Genomic DNA, 15,316 nt, shown 5'->3' on the forward strand with positions numbered 1-15,316 from the left:
GTATCCACCTATCAGCTCATGGATGTAGTATCAAACCTATGTTAGAAAGCTGCATTGTTCTGCAAGTTCAGTTTATATCAAAATATATTCTGAGTCTGTTTACTACTGCTCACTTCATGGCATAACTGATCTTGTCAGTGACAAAAGAATAAAAATGTGTTTGCGCAGCTGTAAGTTTTGCACATGTCATTAGCTTCTTTTTCATTTTTTTTTTTTTTAATAGCTTTTCTTGGTATCATTGTCCCTTAGTGGGGATGGGACCATTTAACCTTGCAGGCATTGTCTTTCATGCTCATAAATTATGAATAGTTCCTAAGCTATGTATCACATCTCAAGTTATTTTATATATCTGTGTGTATTTCCTGAGACAGCTGCACTTCTATCAGGAGTAGCTGTATTTATTGTCATTAGAATTGAAAATGAATTCCTTAACCATTTTTCACATAGACATTTAAGGCTGTTTCTTACATCCAACTCTGTTCCCTATGCCATAATAGCTATATACTTAATTCCCTTCATCTGAAGTGGATGTTGTGCTTAAAATGGTTCACTTTATTGCATATTTTGTCCGAACTTCAGTTAAAGCTGCATTTGTCAAAAAGGATATAGATATCTTCGCCAGAATAGGTTGTCCAAATAGGCTGTTCAGTGCATCACCTTGGACTTTTATTTATTAGAAAATGGTTTATCTTTCAGGAAGCTAAAAAAAAAAAAATGTTCTCCTGATTTATATCCATTTTGTGATGGTCATGTTTTCAAAATGTTTAAGACTCCCATAAAATGCATAAGATCATTATTTGTAACAAACATATGCATGTGATTTATGACATTTTATTGTTGTTTGATATAGAATAACTATTTATGGAAGTAGTAAGGATTTAGGCATAAAGTAGAAACTTTAAAAAAATGAAATTTACTGGATTAGAGTTAGGGGTAGGGTTACTACATTCTGTTTTGTTTCTTGTCTTTTGAGGTTTGCAAGCTCCAAACCTTGCACATATAAATCATTGTTAGTTTTATAACACAGAAAAACTAACTGTTTCATATTCAAGTTGCATTTGGTACTGGTACACAGATGCTGGCAATGTACTCATTTAAATAAGCAGCACAACAATGATTTGCACCAGAACTAAGCAAGTGGAAAATGAATTAAGCATTTTGATAGTTTCAGAAAAATAACACTCCAACTCCTCTTAAATCAAGCCGCATACAAAGGCTCTTAATTTTTATTCGTTAATTACATTGCTATGAAATTTATGTATGTGTGCATTTTTATTGGTCCATCATGAAAGAAATTTCTAATGGCCTCAATAGAAGAATGGAGGCATCACATGTTAATCTGCTTTCAAGCCACAGTTCAAAGTGAAAAAAAAAAAAAAAAAAAAACAGCATTCCACTTTTAAAGCCTAATCAAATAAACTTGAAACATATGTATAAGTTCTGTTGTGGTAAAACTGTAAGTACACTGTACAAAATTTTAGCATTTCAATGGTGCATACATGCAAGTGAGTATAGTTTTGCTCGTGCTTTCGAAATCAATAAAAAAAAAAAACGTACTGCCTTTGGTTTTTCTATTTGTAATCTTGTCATAATGTTATGTTTTTTTAAAAGATAACATTTTGTAATTTCTAATTAAGACAGTCTAGATGTGTTTTACTTTAGTACAATTAGCAGTGAAAATAGATTGCTCTATTCAAAACTTGTTGCTTTTTATTTTATTTTGTTGATTGGAACTGGTGTGAATTTACAGTTTTGTTTTTTTAGATTTGTGGAATGTGTGATTGATTAAAGTCAAAATGATGCTGAATATAACTAACTATTCAGAATATATCTGAATGTAACTAGTTAAAAGTAACTCTTGACTAGTGTGTGTCGTGTGAGGCAAACAGCAGTTAGACATCTGATCTTGAAACCACCTGCATTCAAATCTTAGAGCATGACAGACAGAGCAGGGATAGAGATTCTAGATGACCTTGCGATGCAGTGAGTAAGCATATATCTTTTCCAGGTTCTCAGTCTGATTGCTGTCTCCTGGCTTGGCTGTGGATTCAGTGAGCTGAAGAAATAAACTGAGCGATCTCTCCAATTCAACAATGTAGCAAATCGGTGATGTAATGTAAAAAGCCTAGATATGTTTACTCACAGATTCTGTACCTAAGCTGACAAAAAAATGGATTTGGTCTTTGGGGCTTTTCATATTACACCTTTTATCAACAGCTAGATTGTATTTGTTTTAATTTAAATTGTAATGAGGTATTTGGGGAGCAAGGAGTATATGGGTTTTAGAATCTGCATCTTTTTTTTATCTGTTTGTATTACATCTGAATTTCTTTTTATGTTGTCAATAAGTAACTACGAGAACCCCACCCTACATTTCTTCCATGAACCCCAGCTGTGGGCGTGGTGCGGCCTCACCTGCAAAAATGTGAAAATTGTTCTTCAATATATTGTGGGATATTTTGACTCCAAAACGCTTTGTACTATTTATTTAACTGAATCAGTGTTTATTTCACTGTCAGGGATTGATGCGATACTCCTGTCTTGAAATATATTCAGTGTTGTGGGTGATGCATGTTTACAAGTTTGTGTTGAGTTGTGCTATGCTAAGCCATTAGCAAAAGGGCGATGCCCCATCAGCGAAATGTTTTCTTATAATGGCCAGAAAAATGATATGATTGCTGAAACTGAAAGTTGAAACTGCTTAACCCAATTATAAAACAAATTCTAAGTACAATAAAGCATTGGGTAATTTAATGTGGTTTCCCATACAGTAACTGGGAGAACAAGGTTCAATTCCTCTCAGTACACAAACACAGAAAGGCTTATTATTATTATTATTATTATTATTATTATTATTATTATTATTATTTTCTTAGCAGACGCCCTTATCCAGGGCGACTTGTAGTTGTTACAAAATATCAGTACAAAGTATCACATTACAAAATATCACAGTGTAAAGTATCACATTTTCGAATATCACATTACAGAACATCACATTACAGATAAGAACGGTTGTAAAGTACAGTAAAATCAGTAGCAAAAGATCAAATTTAAATAAGAGCAAAAAATAGAGAATAGTTAACTTACGTTAAAAATATGTGCTTATACGAGTAAAGTCCACTATGAGCATGTACTGTAACTATGATAAATGGATAAGAATGATTTCAAATTAGAGCAATGAAAAACATGAATACGTATACCTATAACAGTAAATTCAAATTCAAGATACAGGAAGTAGTTATAATTAAGAGCAGTAGTAGAGTATGGCAAGGTATGGAGCAGTTCAGTGCAAGTACAAGATGATGCAAGTACGGGAACAGTTGGGTGCCATATAGCAGTATACTTGAGAGTTGTGAGGTTTACAGATGTTGTCTGAACAGGTGTGTCCTGAGGAGGTGCCGGAAGGTGGTCAGGGACTGAGCGACTGAGCAGTCCTGATATCCGTGGGTAGGTCGTTCCACCACTGAGGAGCAAGGGTGGAGAAGGAGCGGGCTGTGGAAGCGGGAGAGCGAAGGGGGGGTGCAGCTAATCTACCGGTGGTGGAGGAGTGGAGGGGGCGAGAGGGGGTGTAGAGAGGAATAATAGTCTGGAGATATAGGAGGGAGCAGAAAGGTCGAGACAGCGATAGGCAAGTACAAGAGGTTTGAATTGGATGTGAGCAGCGATAGGGAGTGGAGGGAGCGGAGCAGTGGTGTAGTGTGGGTGAAGCGAGGAAGGGAAAAGACAAGACAGGCAGCAGCGTTTTGGATGAGCTGGCGCAGATGGATAGCAGAGGAAGGGAGGCTGGTTAGGAGGGAGTTGCAGTAATCAAGGTGGGACAGTACCAAGAGCTAGGAGCTGTGTGGAGTAGTCTGTGAGGAAGGGGCGAATGTGTATGTTGCTGAGGAAGAAGTGACAGGTGCTGAGAGTAAGAGAGGGAGGGGTTGAGGGTGACACAAGCTTCTTGGTGGATAAGTAGGGAGAGAGAGTGGTGGATTCAAGAGGAGTAGAGATAGAGAGATCAGCGGTGAGGGGAGGAAGAGGGGGAAGGAAAGGAGGTCTGTCTTGGAGAGGTTGAGTTTGAGATGATGTGAGTAAATCCAGGAGATGGCTGAGAGGTGTGTGAGAGATAATAGATCCTGTAGCCCCTTCTGGAGTATTTTGTACTCATCATTATGTTTCAATCACATAGTCTGCATTGCTGCAGATTGGGCCCATTATAATGAAATGGCAGACATAAATTCAAAATTGAATGAATCAAGTAGTAAAAATTAAAGATTCACTTCTTTCTGCTGCATAATTCGCTGAAATAAGTATATGCTGTGAAATTATATTCCCTGTGGTTTCTTTTTGCTGATTGCTCCAAACATTGATGTAGCAGCCAGCCTTTTATATGTACTGTACAGGTCCGGATTAACCAATGTGCACTAACTAGGTGCACTTGCACAAAGAGGGCCCCTGACCACCAATGATAAAAAAATTAATTAATTAATTTTTAAAAAAGTAAAACTAATAATAATAATAACCTCAACAATCAGAACCGGACAAAATTAGCAGAACACATAAACATCATATTAGCTTGTATTTATATTAAAAACACAATAACGCATTCTGCTCAACTCGTTATTGTCACAAAGCATTCAAGTACCTTTGCCCCTTGGAGGCTGCAGTGGTTTAGCCTTAACATGCATGTAAGTAGTGTGATAAAATCACGGAACTCATGATGATACTGGCCCTGTGTGTTTCAGGGGTTCAAACACTGAAGTATCTGCAAGTATTGTATCGGTTTGCAAATTAGTCTTCTTATTTTTAGTCAAGATAATTAGGTAAAAAGCCTTTCTGATTGCAGCACATAGTTGCTTAGCAACAGCAGGGCTGCACTTAAATGGATGAACATCCTGCAAATAAACAGTTACTTTAACAGTATATTTACATTTATAAGCATTTTGCTGTTATTGGATTTGCCTGTGGTTTAACTCCTTGCTATACACATCACCCCTTGTAACAGAAGCATTTTTCTTAATAATCAGCATTAAAATCACATCACAACAGGGACAGCTGTGGTGCTCTTAAAGCTGCCTGGAACCACCTTACTGTGTAATTGATAAATGCATAAAATCCTCAGCCCACAAGACACTTTGTGTACTATGTATTGTTAGGCAGGTCCATTCACTCAGCAATGTAACTAGAGGTACCCGTTTGATCAACATAGTGCAAAATTTCTGAGGTATATAATATAATAAACTCAGTAGCTTTATTTATATCGACTAATTGCCTTAGAGCACACAGAAAGTTGGGCAAACAGTTCCTTTGCTTACCGGTATATGCACAACATGGATCAGTCTGCCTTTTTATCTAATAACACAACTACTTTATGAGCACATAAAAAATTTTTGCTTGCTTTTTATGCATTGTAGTATTTTAGCATTTAGTATAATTAAGGACCATAAGGGTGGGGGTTTATTAGGAAATAACTGATTAATATCAGAGAAGCTTATGATTACAAATGGGTTGAAAATGCAATGTTCCCTGCCCTGGTCCTAAAGAATAAAAGCAGGAATGAGCCTACATTTTATTCATCAGGCACCCCACTGATGAAAAACAATCATGGGAAAATTCAGTGTGTTGAAAATGAGAGACACATTTTTGTCTGCACATACATACCTCTAGCTTCAAACACTGTCTTACATGTATTTTTTAGATTGTTAAACTTTAATGTTATGCTTTCCCTTTAACGTTCCTGAAGTAAACCTCTGTCCAGGTATCTGAAAAAATGCCAGGGATTTGTGAGAGAGAACATTCTTTACAGCCTGTAGCTCATAAGGAGGGGAGTGTAGTGATTGTAGAAATAAATGACAGTAGGATTGGTTTTTATTGGGGAACCAGACACTCCGTGTGTAGCAGCCTGTCTGCTGTGCTTAGTTGCTGGAACGAGCAGCATGTGTGTGTTAACCAGCTGTGAGTTCTTAATCGTCAGGTGTGTGTGGTGCAGCAGAGCGTCAGGAATAAGAGTCCCAGTTATACAGATCGGAGCTGCTGAAAGCCATAGTGGTCAGAGCACTGCTGCTCCTGCCGAAGAATAGGTCCATCTGTGCGGCTAAACAACTGGGATCAGGAAACGAAGCAGAGGTTGGAGTTGGGTGGACTGCCGAGGAATAGGGAGTTAGTTTCGGTATAGTAGACCCCCCCCCCCCAGTATAGCAGACAGGTGTGGAAGCGGGACCTCCATTTTGTTAGCAAAGTAGCACAAGCCATTTTTCATGGCAACTTTATTTTGATGGTTTCTGTGCAGTGTATGTCCCATGTGAGCTACCATTGCTGGTAGAGTCACGTGGAGTTCCTGTACTCTGTAAATAAACCTTCGGGGCAAGTCAGTTCCAGCCTTCTGTCTCCCATTTCCATCATCCAACATGCATGCACGTCATCCAGAGAAATCTGTCAATTATTCCAAATCAAGTCCCCCGTTTCATCATAGGTAGCAGGCCCCCTGCTACACATGCACATCATAGTACTTGCATATGCAAGACACATTTTTAATTAATGGAATAATCCCACCAAAACATTAAGTGTCAGATGAGCTGAATTAATTTCTGTTATGGGAATGTTCTCTGAGAATTAAAAAAGGCACTGGAATAAGCTGTAAATGTTAGATAATAGAGTCACAGACAAAAGGATTTGGATCTTACTCTCTTTATACCGTAATTCAAAGAAACAAATTAATGACAAGCATTTAGCAAAATTTTAACCACTTTTTTTATAAAAAATAAAAAAGCTAAATACACAATGTCTAGTAATGAACAAATAATCTTTATCAAAAAACAAACTTATTTATAAAGTGTTTGTTCATAACAAAAGTATTGGCAGTCCTGCTTTAGTATTAGTCCTTGTTTTGCTTTTTTTTTAATGGTTTTTCAGATGTTAATGATAAATTTTAAACCACTATGTTGATGAAACCTGGTAATGTTTTGTCTTGCATATTTACTTAGGACAGACAGACTGGATACACAATCCAAAGCATTTCTATTGGATTGAGATCTGGTGATTGCAAAGGCCGTTTTTATCTTCGTTTCTTCAAGAATTCAAGAGTTTACTTATCCGTATTCTTTAGGTCGTGGTCGTGTTGGAAGATAAACTGTCTAATAATCAGCCTACGAGCAGATGGTATCATTATGCTTTGTAAGTCTTCAATGACATGAATGTCTTCAGTCCCTGAACTGCTAACACCCCTATATCATGCTGGAACCACCTCCATGTTTAGCTGTAGGTGTATGATTCCCTTATAAGCATGAAATGTACCAAACGGGTATTTATCTCCTAAAGACCCGAATCCAGAAAATTGGATACCAAAGCTGCTGTTTAAGCCTGCCCGAGGGCACAAAAGTACTTAGCTCACAGATCTCAACGCCATTTTTCCTTTCAAGACAGAGCTGATCAGAGAGCCTTGTTCAGATAAGTACACTGCTGGTTCCCTTTCAAGTAGGGAATATTAACCATTACAAATGGGAGTTTCATTTTAAGACACCTGAACTTTAAGACATTCTCACAAGAGCAGGGTGACGCTGCGGTTCCGCCCTGCAACCACAAAATAGCAGTGCGCCCTTCCAGCAGTGCCATTTTCTTTCAGTTGTACTGATTACTTCTGAGACAGATAAGTGTATCTTTCTTCTCTGTATACCTATTATTGTCAAAAAAACTTGTTTTTAGTGTTTTCACATATATATATATATATATATATATGCTTCACAATAGGGATGGTTGCATAACAAGACACATGTATATATATACATATATATATGCAGTGCCTATAGGAAGTATTCACCCCCCTTGAATGTTTTCACGGTTTGTTGTGTTACAACCTGAAATCTTGATGTATTTAAATTGGATTTTTTCCCTTTGATTTACAAAACCTACTCAACACTTTCAATGTGTGAAAAAATGTGGGGGGGGGGAACAAAATCAATTAAAAATGAAAACCTGAAAAGTCTTCATTAGATAAGTATTCACCCCCTTTGCTATGACACTTCTGAATAAGCTCAGGTGCAACCAATTGCCTTCAGAATTCACACAGTAAGTTAAATGGAGTCCATATGTGTGCAATAAAAGTGGTTCACATGATTTCAGATTAAATACGCCTGTCTCTGTAAGGTCCCACAGTTGGGTAGTGCATTCAAAGCAAAGATACTACCATGAAGACCAAGAAGCTTTCGAAACAACTCCGGGATACAGTTGTGGAAAGGCACAAATCAGGGGAGGGGTATAAAAAGATTTCGGTAGTCCACGCTCCTAAATGCTCTCTATAAAACATACATACAACAGCACCACAGTCAAGTCGATCATTAAGAAGTGGAAGGTACACAGCACCACCCAGAATCTGCTTAGAGCAGACCGTCCTCGAAGGGTAAGAAGGGCATTGGTCAGAGAAGCCAACAAGAAGCCAATGCCAACTCTGAAAGACCTACAGCATTCTATGGCTGAGATGGGAGAAACTATTCATGTTTCAACAATAGCTGAGGTACTCCACAAATCTGGCCTGTGTGGAAGAGTGGCAAGAAGCAAGCCATTTCTAAAAAAAAAAAAACCCATGTAAAGTCCCACTTGGAATTTGCAAAAAGGCATGTGGAAGACTCTGAAAAGATGTGGCAAAAGATTCTGTGGTCCGATAAAACAAAAATTTTAATATTTGGCCTAAATATAAAGCGTTATGTCTGACGCAAACCCAACACAGCACATCACCCAGGTAACACCATCCCTATTGTGAAGCATGGTGGTAGCAGCATCATGCCATGGGGATGCTTTTCATCAGCAGCCAGTGGCTGACTCGCAGGTCCCTGCTAACGTGCCACTTGCAGTAAGTGCATCAATTCGGCGCCGTGAGTCGGCACCAAATACACGTGTAGGTGCCAAGCGTTGGTACCGAGTACACTATCACTACTGATTGTTGGGTCTGAAAGTGAACGATTTGGGACCTATTTGGGAGTGCGTTTGGACTCAGAGCTCATGTTGGCTACCCTGTCGGAAGACAGAGTGGAGAGGGCAACTGCCTGCCTCGAGTTGTTTCAACTTGGCATGGTACTTCCAGTAGTGGTTTTCCAGAGGCTTCTTGGTTTGATGGCAGCAGCAAAGAATACCCTCATCAACCGGTGTTGAACCACAACAAGCTCGTGACAGTGTCAAATCACTGTCTACAGGCGCTCTCCTGGTGGAAGCAGTTGGCTCATCTACACCTAAGGGCAGCGTCACCAGGAGATAGGTCATCACCACAGATGTGTCCCCTGTGGGAGGGTCGCCACATCAATGTGTTGGAATTTTTGGAGCAGGTTCAAGGGAGACACATGCTTGTCCGCATGGAAAAAAAACATCTGTGGTGGTTTGCGGTCGCCCGGTCTCCACATGGTGGGGTTGGCACCCCTATATATTGCTTCTGTAGTAACTGTGGGTCACAGACCTGCTCTGTTCCCGACCTGGTATACATACCGAACAGCGAATAAGGTTCCTTTACCGGTGTAGCCAAATTGTACCATACCGAGTATACCACCGAACCGGACCGTATCGAAGGTATCGGACCGAGTGTACCACCACCGAGTGGCGAACCACCACCGAACGGTACAGTACCGAGAGGTGAACCACCACCAGGTGTACCAACGAACGGTACCGTGCCTAGTGTACCACCACAGAGTATAACACCCACTGAAACGTGCCTTGCAAGGTACTGTTCAGCACAGCACTAGTGTTCAGGCTTCGTGCAGCTGTGAAAAATTTTGCAGTCTGCTCGGTTCATCACCGTTCAGACTAGGTTCAAAGGTGGTATTGTGGTACAAAACAGTGATACCATCCCTAGTCCAGGACCAGCGGACCGATTTGAGTTTTGACTTGCGCTGTTTTTATCTTTTTACAGTACTTGCCTATAACATACCGTACAGCGGCGTTGCTGCTGGTGTTGTCTGAGACTGTATATAGGAGCTGCAGCTCCTGCCCTGTTACACAGCAGTGTTGCTGCTTGAGCAGATCCATCTAGCCTCGGCTGCGGCGTTGCCTAGAATGGCAGTGGGGGCGTAGGGGATGTGTAACCCCCATTGAGCATTAATGTACCTACCCACACCAAATCGGTACCAAATACAAGCTGAGGCAGCAACTATACATTTTTACTGCACATTGCTTGCTATTTGCATAATGCCTGGGTTTTATCCCTGTGACACATGCAAGGCCAGCCTGCCTGTCTGGTACGAATCAGGCCTTGTTGACAGCCCAGTTGCTGTCTTTATCAAACTGCTTTTCTGCGATTCTGTGCCCATTTCTCCAAGGCGCTCTGCATCTTTAGGAGCTGGCGTTTCCGTCTGATGACATGGAGTCAGATAGCGGATCCTCTGCTGTTAAGCTCTACCTGTAACAGCGGAGCTTATGTCATTGATCAAAAGGGCTACTGCGGTCTTGCAGGTACCCTGGTCTACAGAGGGTCCACCCTGTTGCATTACTGTACAGCGGCTTTACAGCTTGAGCAAATGCCCTCTTGAGGGCAGCAACAGTACTATACACTACTATACCAAACCGGTGCCAAACTGACCCAGTACTATTCCGGTACATTCTGGTTCCAGCCTGCTACCTACCGGTGTTCCCATCGCAGTCTGGTACCAAGCAGGGGCTTTGTTGAGAGTCCTGTTACTACCTTTAGCAGCTGAGGCAGCAACTGTACATTTTTACTGTAAATTGTTTGCTATTGCATAAGGCCTGGGTTTTTATCCCTGTGCCAGCACTTCAGGGACCAGCACAGCCAGCTGGACCTATGGCCAGACCTCCGCCTGGTGCAAAGGCAAGAGCCTCAGGTCAAGCCACAAGGTGAATAGCCGCCCTAGGTGTTTGCTGCCATAGGTCCAGGGCCCCTTCTGAGGGAGCCATCTGGAGTTTTGATGTCAGTGCACCACAGACATCTGGGTGTTTACTTCTGTTCAGACCGTCTACTCGCTACAATTCAAGCATGGTCCCCCTCCCTTTCAGGACGTGACTGCAGTGACTTGGGAGGTAGCAGCTCTGCTGCTAAAACGGGCTATTCATATGGTACACCCCCTCCAATTGGAGGATGGATTCTACTCCATGCCCAAGCGGGATGGTGGCCTCAGACCAATCCTCAACCTCAGACAGGTCAACCTGTTCTGAGCCAAAGGAGGTTCAAAATGTGACGATGCAACAGCTAAGTTGCAGTCGTTCAGGCCAGGCAGTTGGTTCACCATGGTGGACCTCAAAGATGCCTTTTTCCGTATCACCTTAAAAACTGGCGCACTTAAGTACCTGCGGTTGGCCTTTCTAGTTCAGGGAACCAGGTTTATGATAATAGCCTAACATTTTCTTCATTAAAGGCTTTCCATTTTGGTCAATTTTTGAGTATAATTTAGTCTCATCAGACCAAAGACTTTTGTTGAAGTATGCTTCAGATTCCTGTTCATATTTCTTAGCAAATATAACATGGTTTGTTTTTATGAATTTTCATCAAAAGTGGTTTGCAGTGAGGTCTATGTGCATACAACTCTTCTGCTTGTGCCTTTGTACAATATTTTCATGTACTATTATACCTGATGCTTCTAAATCTTTCTTTAAGTTCATGGCTGATAGACTTGGATTTTGTTTGGCTGCTTGGATGAGTCTGCTACCTGCTGTACCTGTCAAGCATTTCAGTTGAATTTGTCCGTTGATACTTCTTGATTATTGCTCTGATTGTGGATTTTGGTATTACGTCTTTCTTTGATTCTGTTCTTTAGCCATTTCCTTTGTTGTAGTTTGCTACAAGTGCTTTTCTCAAAGTGAATCAAACTCCTTTGCCTTGGCATCATCTGCTGTGTTACCAAAACATTCTTCTTCAACAAATGTTTTAAATAACTACCTCTTTTTCTGACTTGACTTTATAATGCAGTTTAATTACTGTGTATTTCTAATTAGTTCTATAACATTTTTACAAACAAGTAGTACTTTTCTGAGGTCCACCATGGTGAACAAATATTTGAAATTGATGAATTGCTTTGTTACCTGAATGACCTGAATGTGTGTATTTTGATCTTTGTCATATTAATTAGTGGCTAATGTTCACTAAATGCTTGTACAGTAGTCTCCGGCTAAGAGCACACCCCTCGGGGAGCAAGCAAAGTGTTCTTATAGCTGAAGTATTCTCTAAGACGGAGTTAGCCACCAGACTCAATAAATAAATAAATAGGTATTATTTGTCATGACGCATGTGCATCAACATAATAAACTAAATAAGTAAAAGAAAAGCAATAGGCAAGTATAAACTATAATAATAAAGTAACAGACAAACTAACGTTAATAAGCTGTCAAACAATTAACACAGCACCCCTACAGATGTTAAAAAATGCAGCAGCAATATATAAGACATGCACATTATTTAACAGAATGGTGAAGCAACTCACCAGAACGGAAAACATCAAATTGTTCGGCGACTTGTTTGTGTCTGACTCAAGTTTTTTTCAAGAGCTTGAACAATTTCTAACTTTTTGTAGAAAGAGAAACAGTGGTGCATTTTGCCGTTTGTTTACATGCCATTTTGTAGCGATGAGGTGCACTCGTGGAAATCACAATACAAAACGAGTTAATAATATGATGCTGGTTCTGGAAAGATTTAATAAACCAATCAGTGTGCCTCAAGACACTCTTGCGATGACAAGTCGCTTTTGAAAAGACTGAATAAACCATTTAAATTTAAGTTTCATGAAGAAGATGATGAGTTATCAGGTTACAAAACAGTACTGTATCCGCTATGAACTTAGATCTTAGTCGCTGTCGGTGCCAAGAAGGTGTTATTTTAAGCAAAGCTCTGTTCGTTTAACCAGAGCATTTACAATGGGAAAAATCACCACAAGGGTGTTCCCTTAGGCAAAGTTTTCTCTTAGGAGGTGTTCCTATATGCGGAGACTACTGTATTTAACATATTTTCTTGAATTATCTATACTAAGTATAGGGTGCCAATACTTTTGTCTGGGACTGCAGATGCTTCATTGAGCTGGGAGGAATCTCCATATTTCACGGCTCCTAGTCCTGAAGCCGTTTTCTAGAAGTCATAGATCAGAAACAGAAATGCTAAATGTCCAGCACACTCATATTTCTCTACAGCTGAACTCTGGAAAATATGTTATACATGGTGTTAGTACTTTGTTTCAAATGGTCTTGTTGAGGTATTAATTATAAACTTGCTATTTATCGTTTCTGTGATTTTAGATGTGTAACATTCACCTCAGTGTAACACTTTATCTGAATGCTTTAGCAAAGCTGCAGTCTAAAACTGTATTTAATTTTTAACCCCTGTCCAGCTCTTTACTGGGTATTATGTGGAGTACATGGTTTTAACCATATTTTGGTCAGTGGCAGTGTTTTATTTTTTTATTTAACACAACATGCCTTCACATATAGAGTCAAAATACTCCAGCAATATAGTCCCACAATAGTAGTTTTATAATGATATAGCCTTCAATGCCTCAGTAAAACTTGTTAGTATAGTAAAAAAAAAGAAAAAAAAGTAGTTATAAAAAGATAGATGTAAAAAGATAGGGCGTTAATGTAGTTTCGGGGAAAGCTTAATTATCCAAAACAATCAGACAACAGAGCTAATTCAAAACCAGTTTGCCTTGACATGGATTCCAGTAACCTTAAGAATTTCTTCTACAAAGGAATGCCCACACCACGTTTCATCACAATTGGATAAGCGTTTGTGAGGATAAAGTATGACGTGTGTACGGGTGTCTACATTATATCCTCATTGCCGGGGGTAACAAGTAAACTGTGATTAAAAGTGCTAATGATCTTCTCAGGGTCTCAGTATCCTCTTTGGATAATAAAAGTATTCGACTGTCTTTTGATTCACTTCATACAAGGAGTTATATAAATATCTGAATGTTAAATTAAAATACAATACGTTTTCTAGATATACTATGCACCCACAAAGCCAGGTGCATTGTAGAATTTGCACTGTGAATTATAATTTTAGGGTTTAACAACTTGTTGTTTTTATGTATTATTCAAAAAGGTTCAAATTGAATAACACAATTCTTCACTACTTTGACACAGTGCATTGCACACAAACCATTGGAGTAGAACACTGAATACACGCAATACTACAAAGTATGTAAATTCAATGCCTGCCAGGTAAAATTAAAAGTAAGGAAGGTTATGCCAAATAAAAAATAAAATGTACATTTGTAAATTAAATATAGTAATAAATCCAATACTATGCTCAATGTTGTTTTTTTTTTTTTTTTATTTTTTTAGTTAACCAAAGATGATAATACAATTCAAAAGTTTTAATCTCTTGGTGTCTCAATACTGAAGACTTTTTGGGGTTTGTTACAAGCTCCTTGTTAATAAAATATTACGTTTTCCATAGCGGATAAAATAAAACAAAGAGCAATTAAACAACTATTTTATAGCCACAACAGTTGTAAAAGTTCAGTAACATTTTTCAAAGAAAACTACATCTTCAGGGCTCTAAATAATATGCTTAGAGGGTTAAATAAAGTGTTGTTCATTTGCAGTAATTTGGTAAACATATCTTTATGCCCTTTAATTGCAGATCACTTCAAGTGAGAAACACTTACAGTGCCTAAAGGGTGGGGATGATCTTGTCCAAGCTCTCCAGAGGATGGCTTATGCTGCCAGGTGAGTTCCCTGGGGCTTGGAAACCTAACAACAATCCTCTGCTGTAATCACCTTCCATGTGCTACAGGCTTATTATGTTACCACTACCCCTTTTTGGTGAAGCAGAACTATACTTGGAACTCCCCTTTCAAAGCCTCTCTGTACTTTCTTAGTTGTTATTAAGAATGACTTTGTTCCATTGATGTGGGAGGCCATACTAGGGTTTCGTGATGAAAGACTCTTTAAAGCTGTAATTTCTCTTCTGGCCGGATACTGGCCTATTGTTGAGTAGCTAGCTGCCCTTTGATGTCGAGTGGTGAGACCTGTACAAGCAGAAGTGATTGGCAGAACTTCACTGTATTGTGTTTCTGGCAAAGCTGCAGTGAAATTCCTTTTCAATAAACTCTAAGCCATATTTTAAAGTTAAAAGGTATAGCCTCCTCCCAAGCTAATTATTTGGATTTCCACCAAGTACAATACCTGGCAAGATGTGACTAAATAGGCTGGCTGATGTACTGTTTAAATGTGGATTTAGTACTTTGTTTTAATCACAAGCACACTAGATTGTGCTCAAACCACAGTACTAATATTACGTGCATAGGATGTAGCATTTTGAAAACTGTGTTGAGACCAGCAACATTTTACTTTTTCAAAAGTAGTCTTGTTTGGCACAATGTAGGAAATAAAACAATTGAAAGTGTTTAAA

The 15,316-nt window shown here is 39.2% G+C and overlaps 1 protein-coding gene across 1 annotated transcript in view; it reads left to right on the forward strand.

Moving 5' to 3' along the window:
• ulk4 (unc-51 like kinase 4) overlaps positions 1–15,316 on the forward strand; it is a 235,374-nt gene that overhangs the window by 217,531 nt on the left and 2,527 nt on the right. The window contains exon 36 of the mRNA XM_041248083.1: positions 14,546–14,631. Coding sequence (XP_041104017.1) covers positions 14,546–14,631 — 86 coding nt within the window. The remainder of the gene's footprint in view (positions 1–14,545; positions 14,632–15,316) is intronic.

The sequence above is a fragment of the Polyodon spathula genome, chromosome 4 (genome assembly GCF_017654505.1).
Source record: "Polyodon spathula isolate WHYD16114869_AA chromosome 4, ASM1765450v1, whole genome shotgun sequence".
Classification (NCBI taxonomy): domain Eukaryota; kingdom Metazoa; phylum Chordata; class Actinopteri; order Acipenseriformes; family Polyodontidae; genus Polyodon; species Polyodon spathula.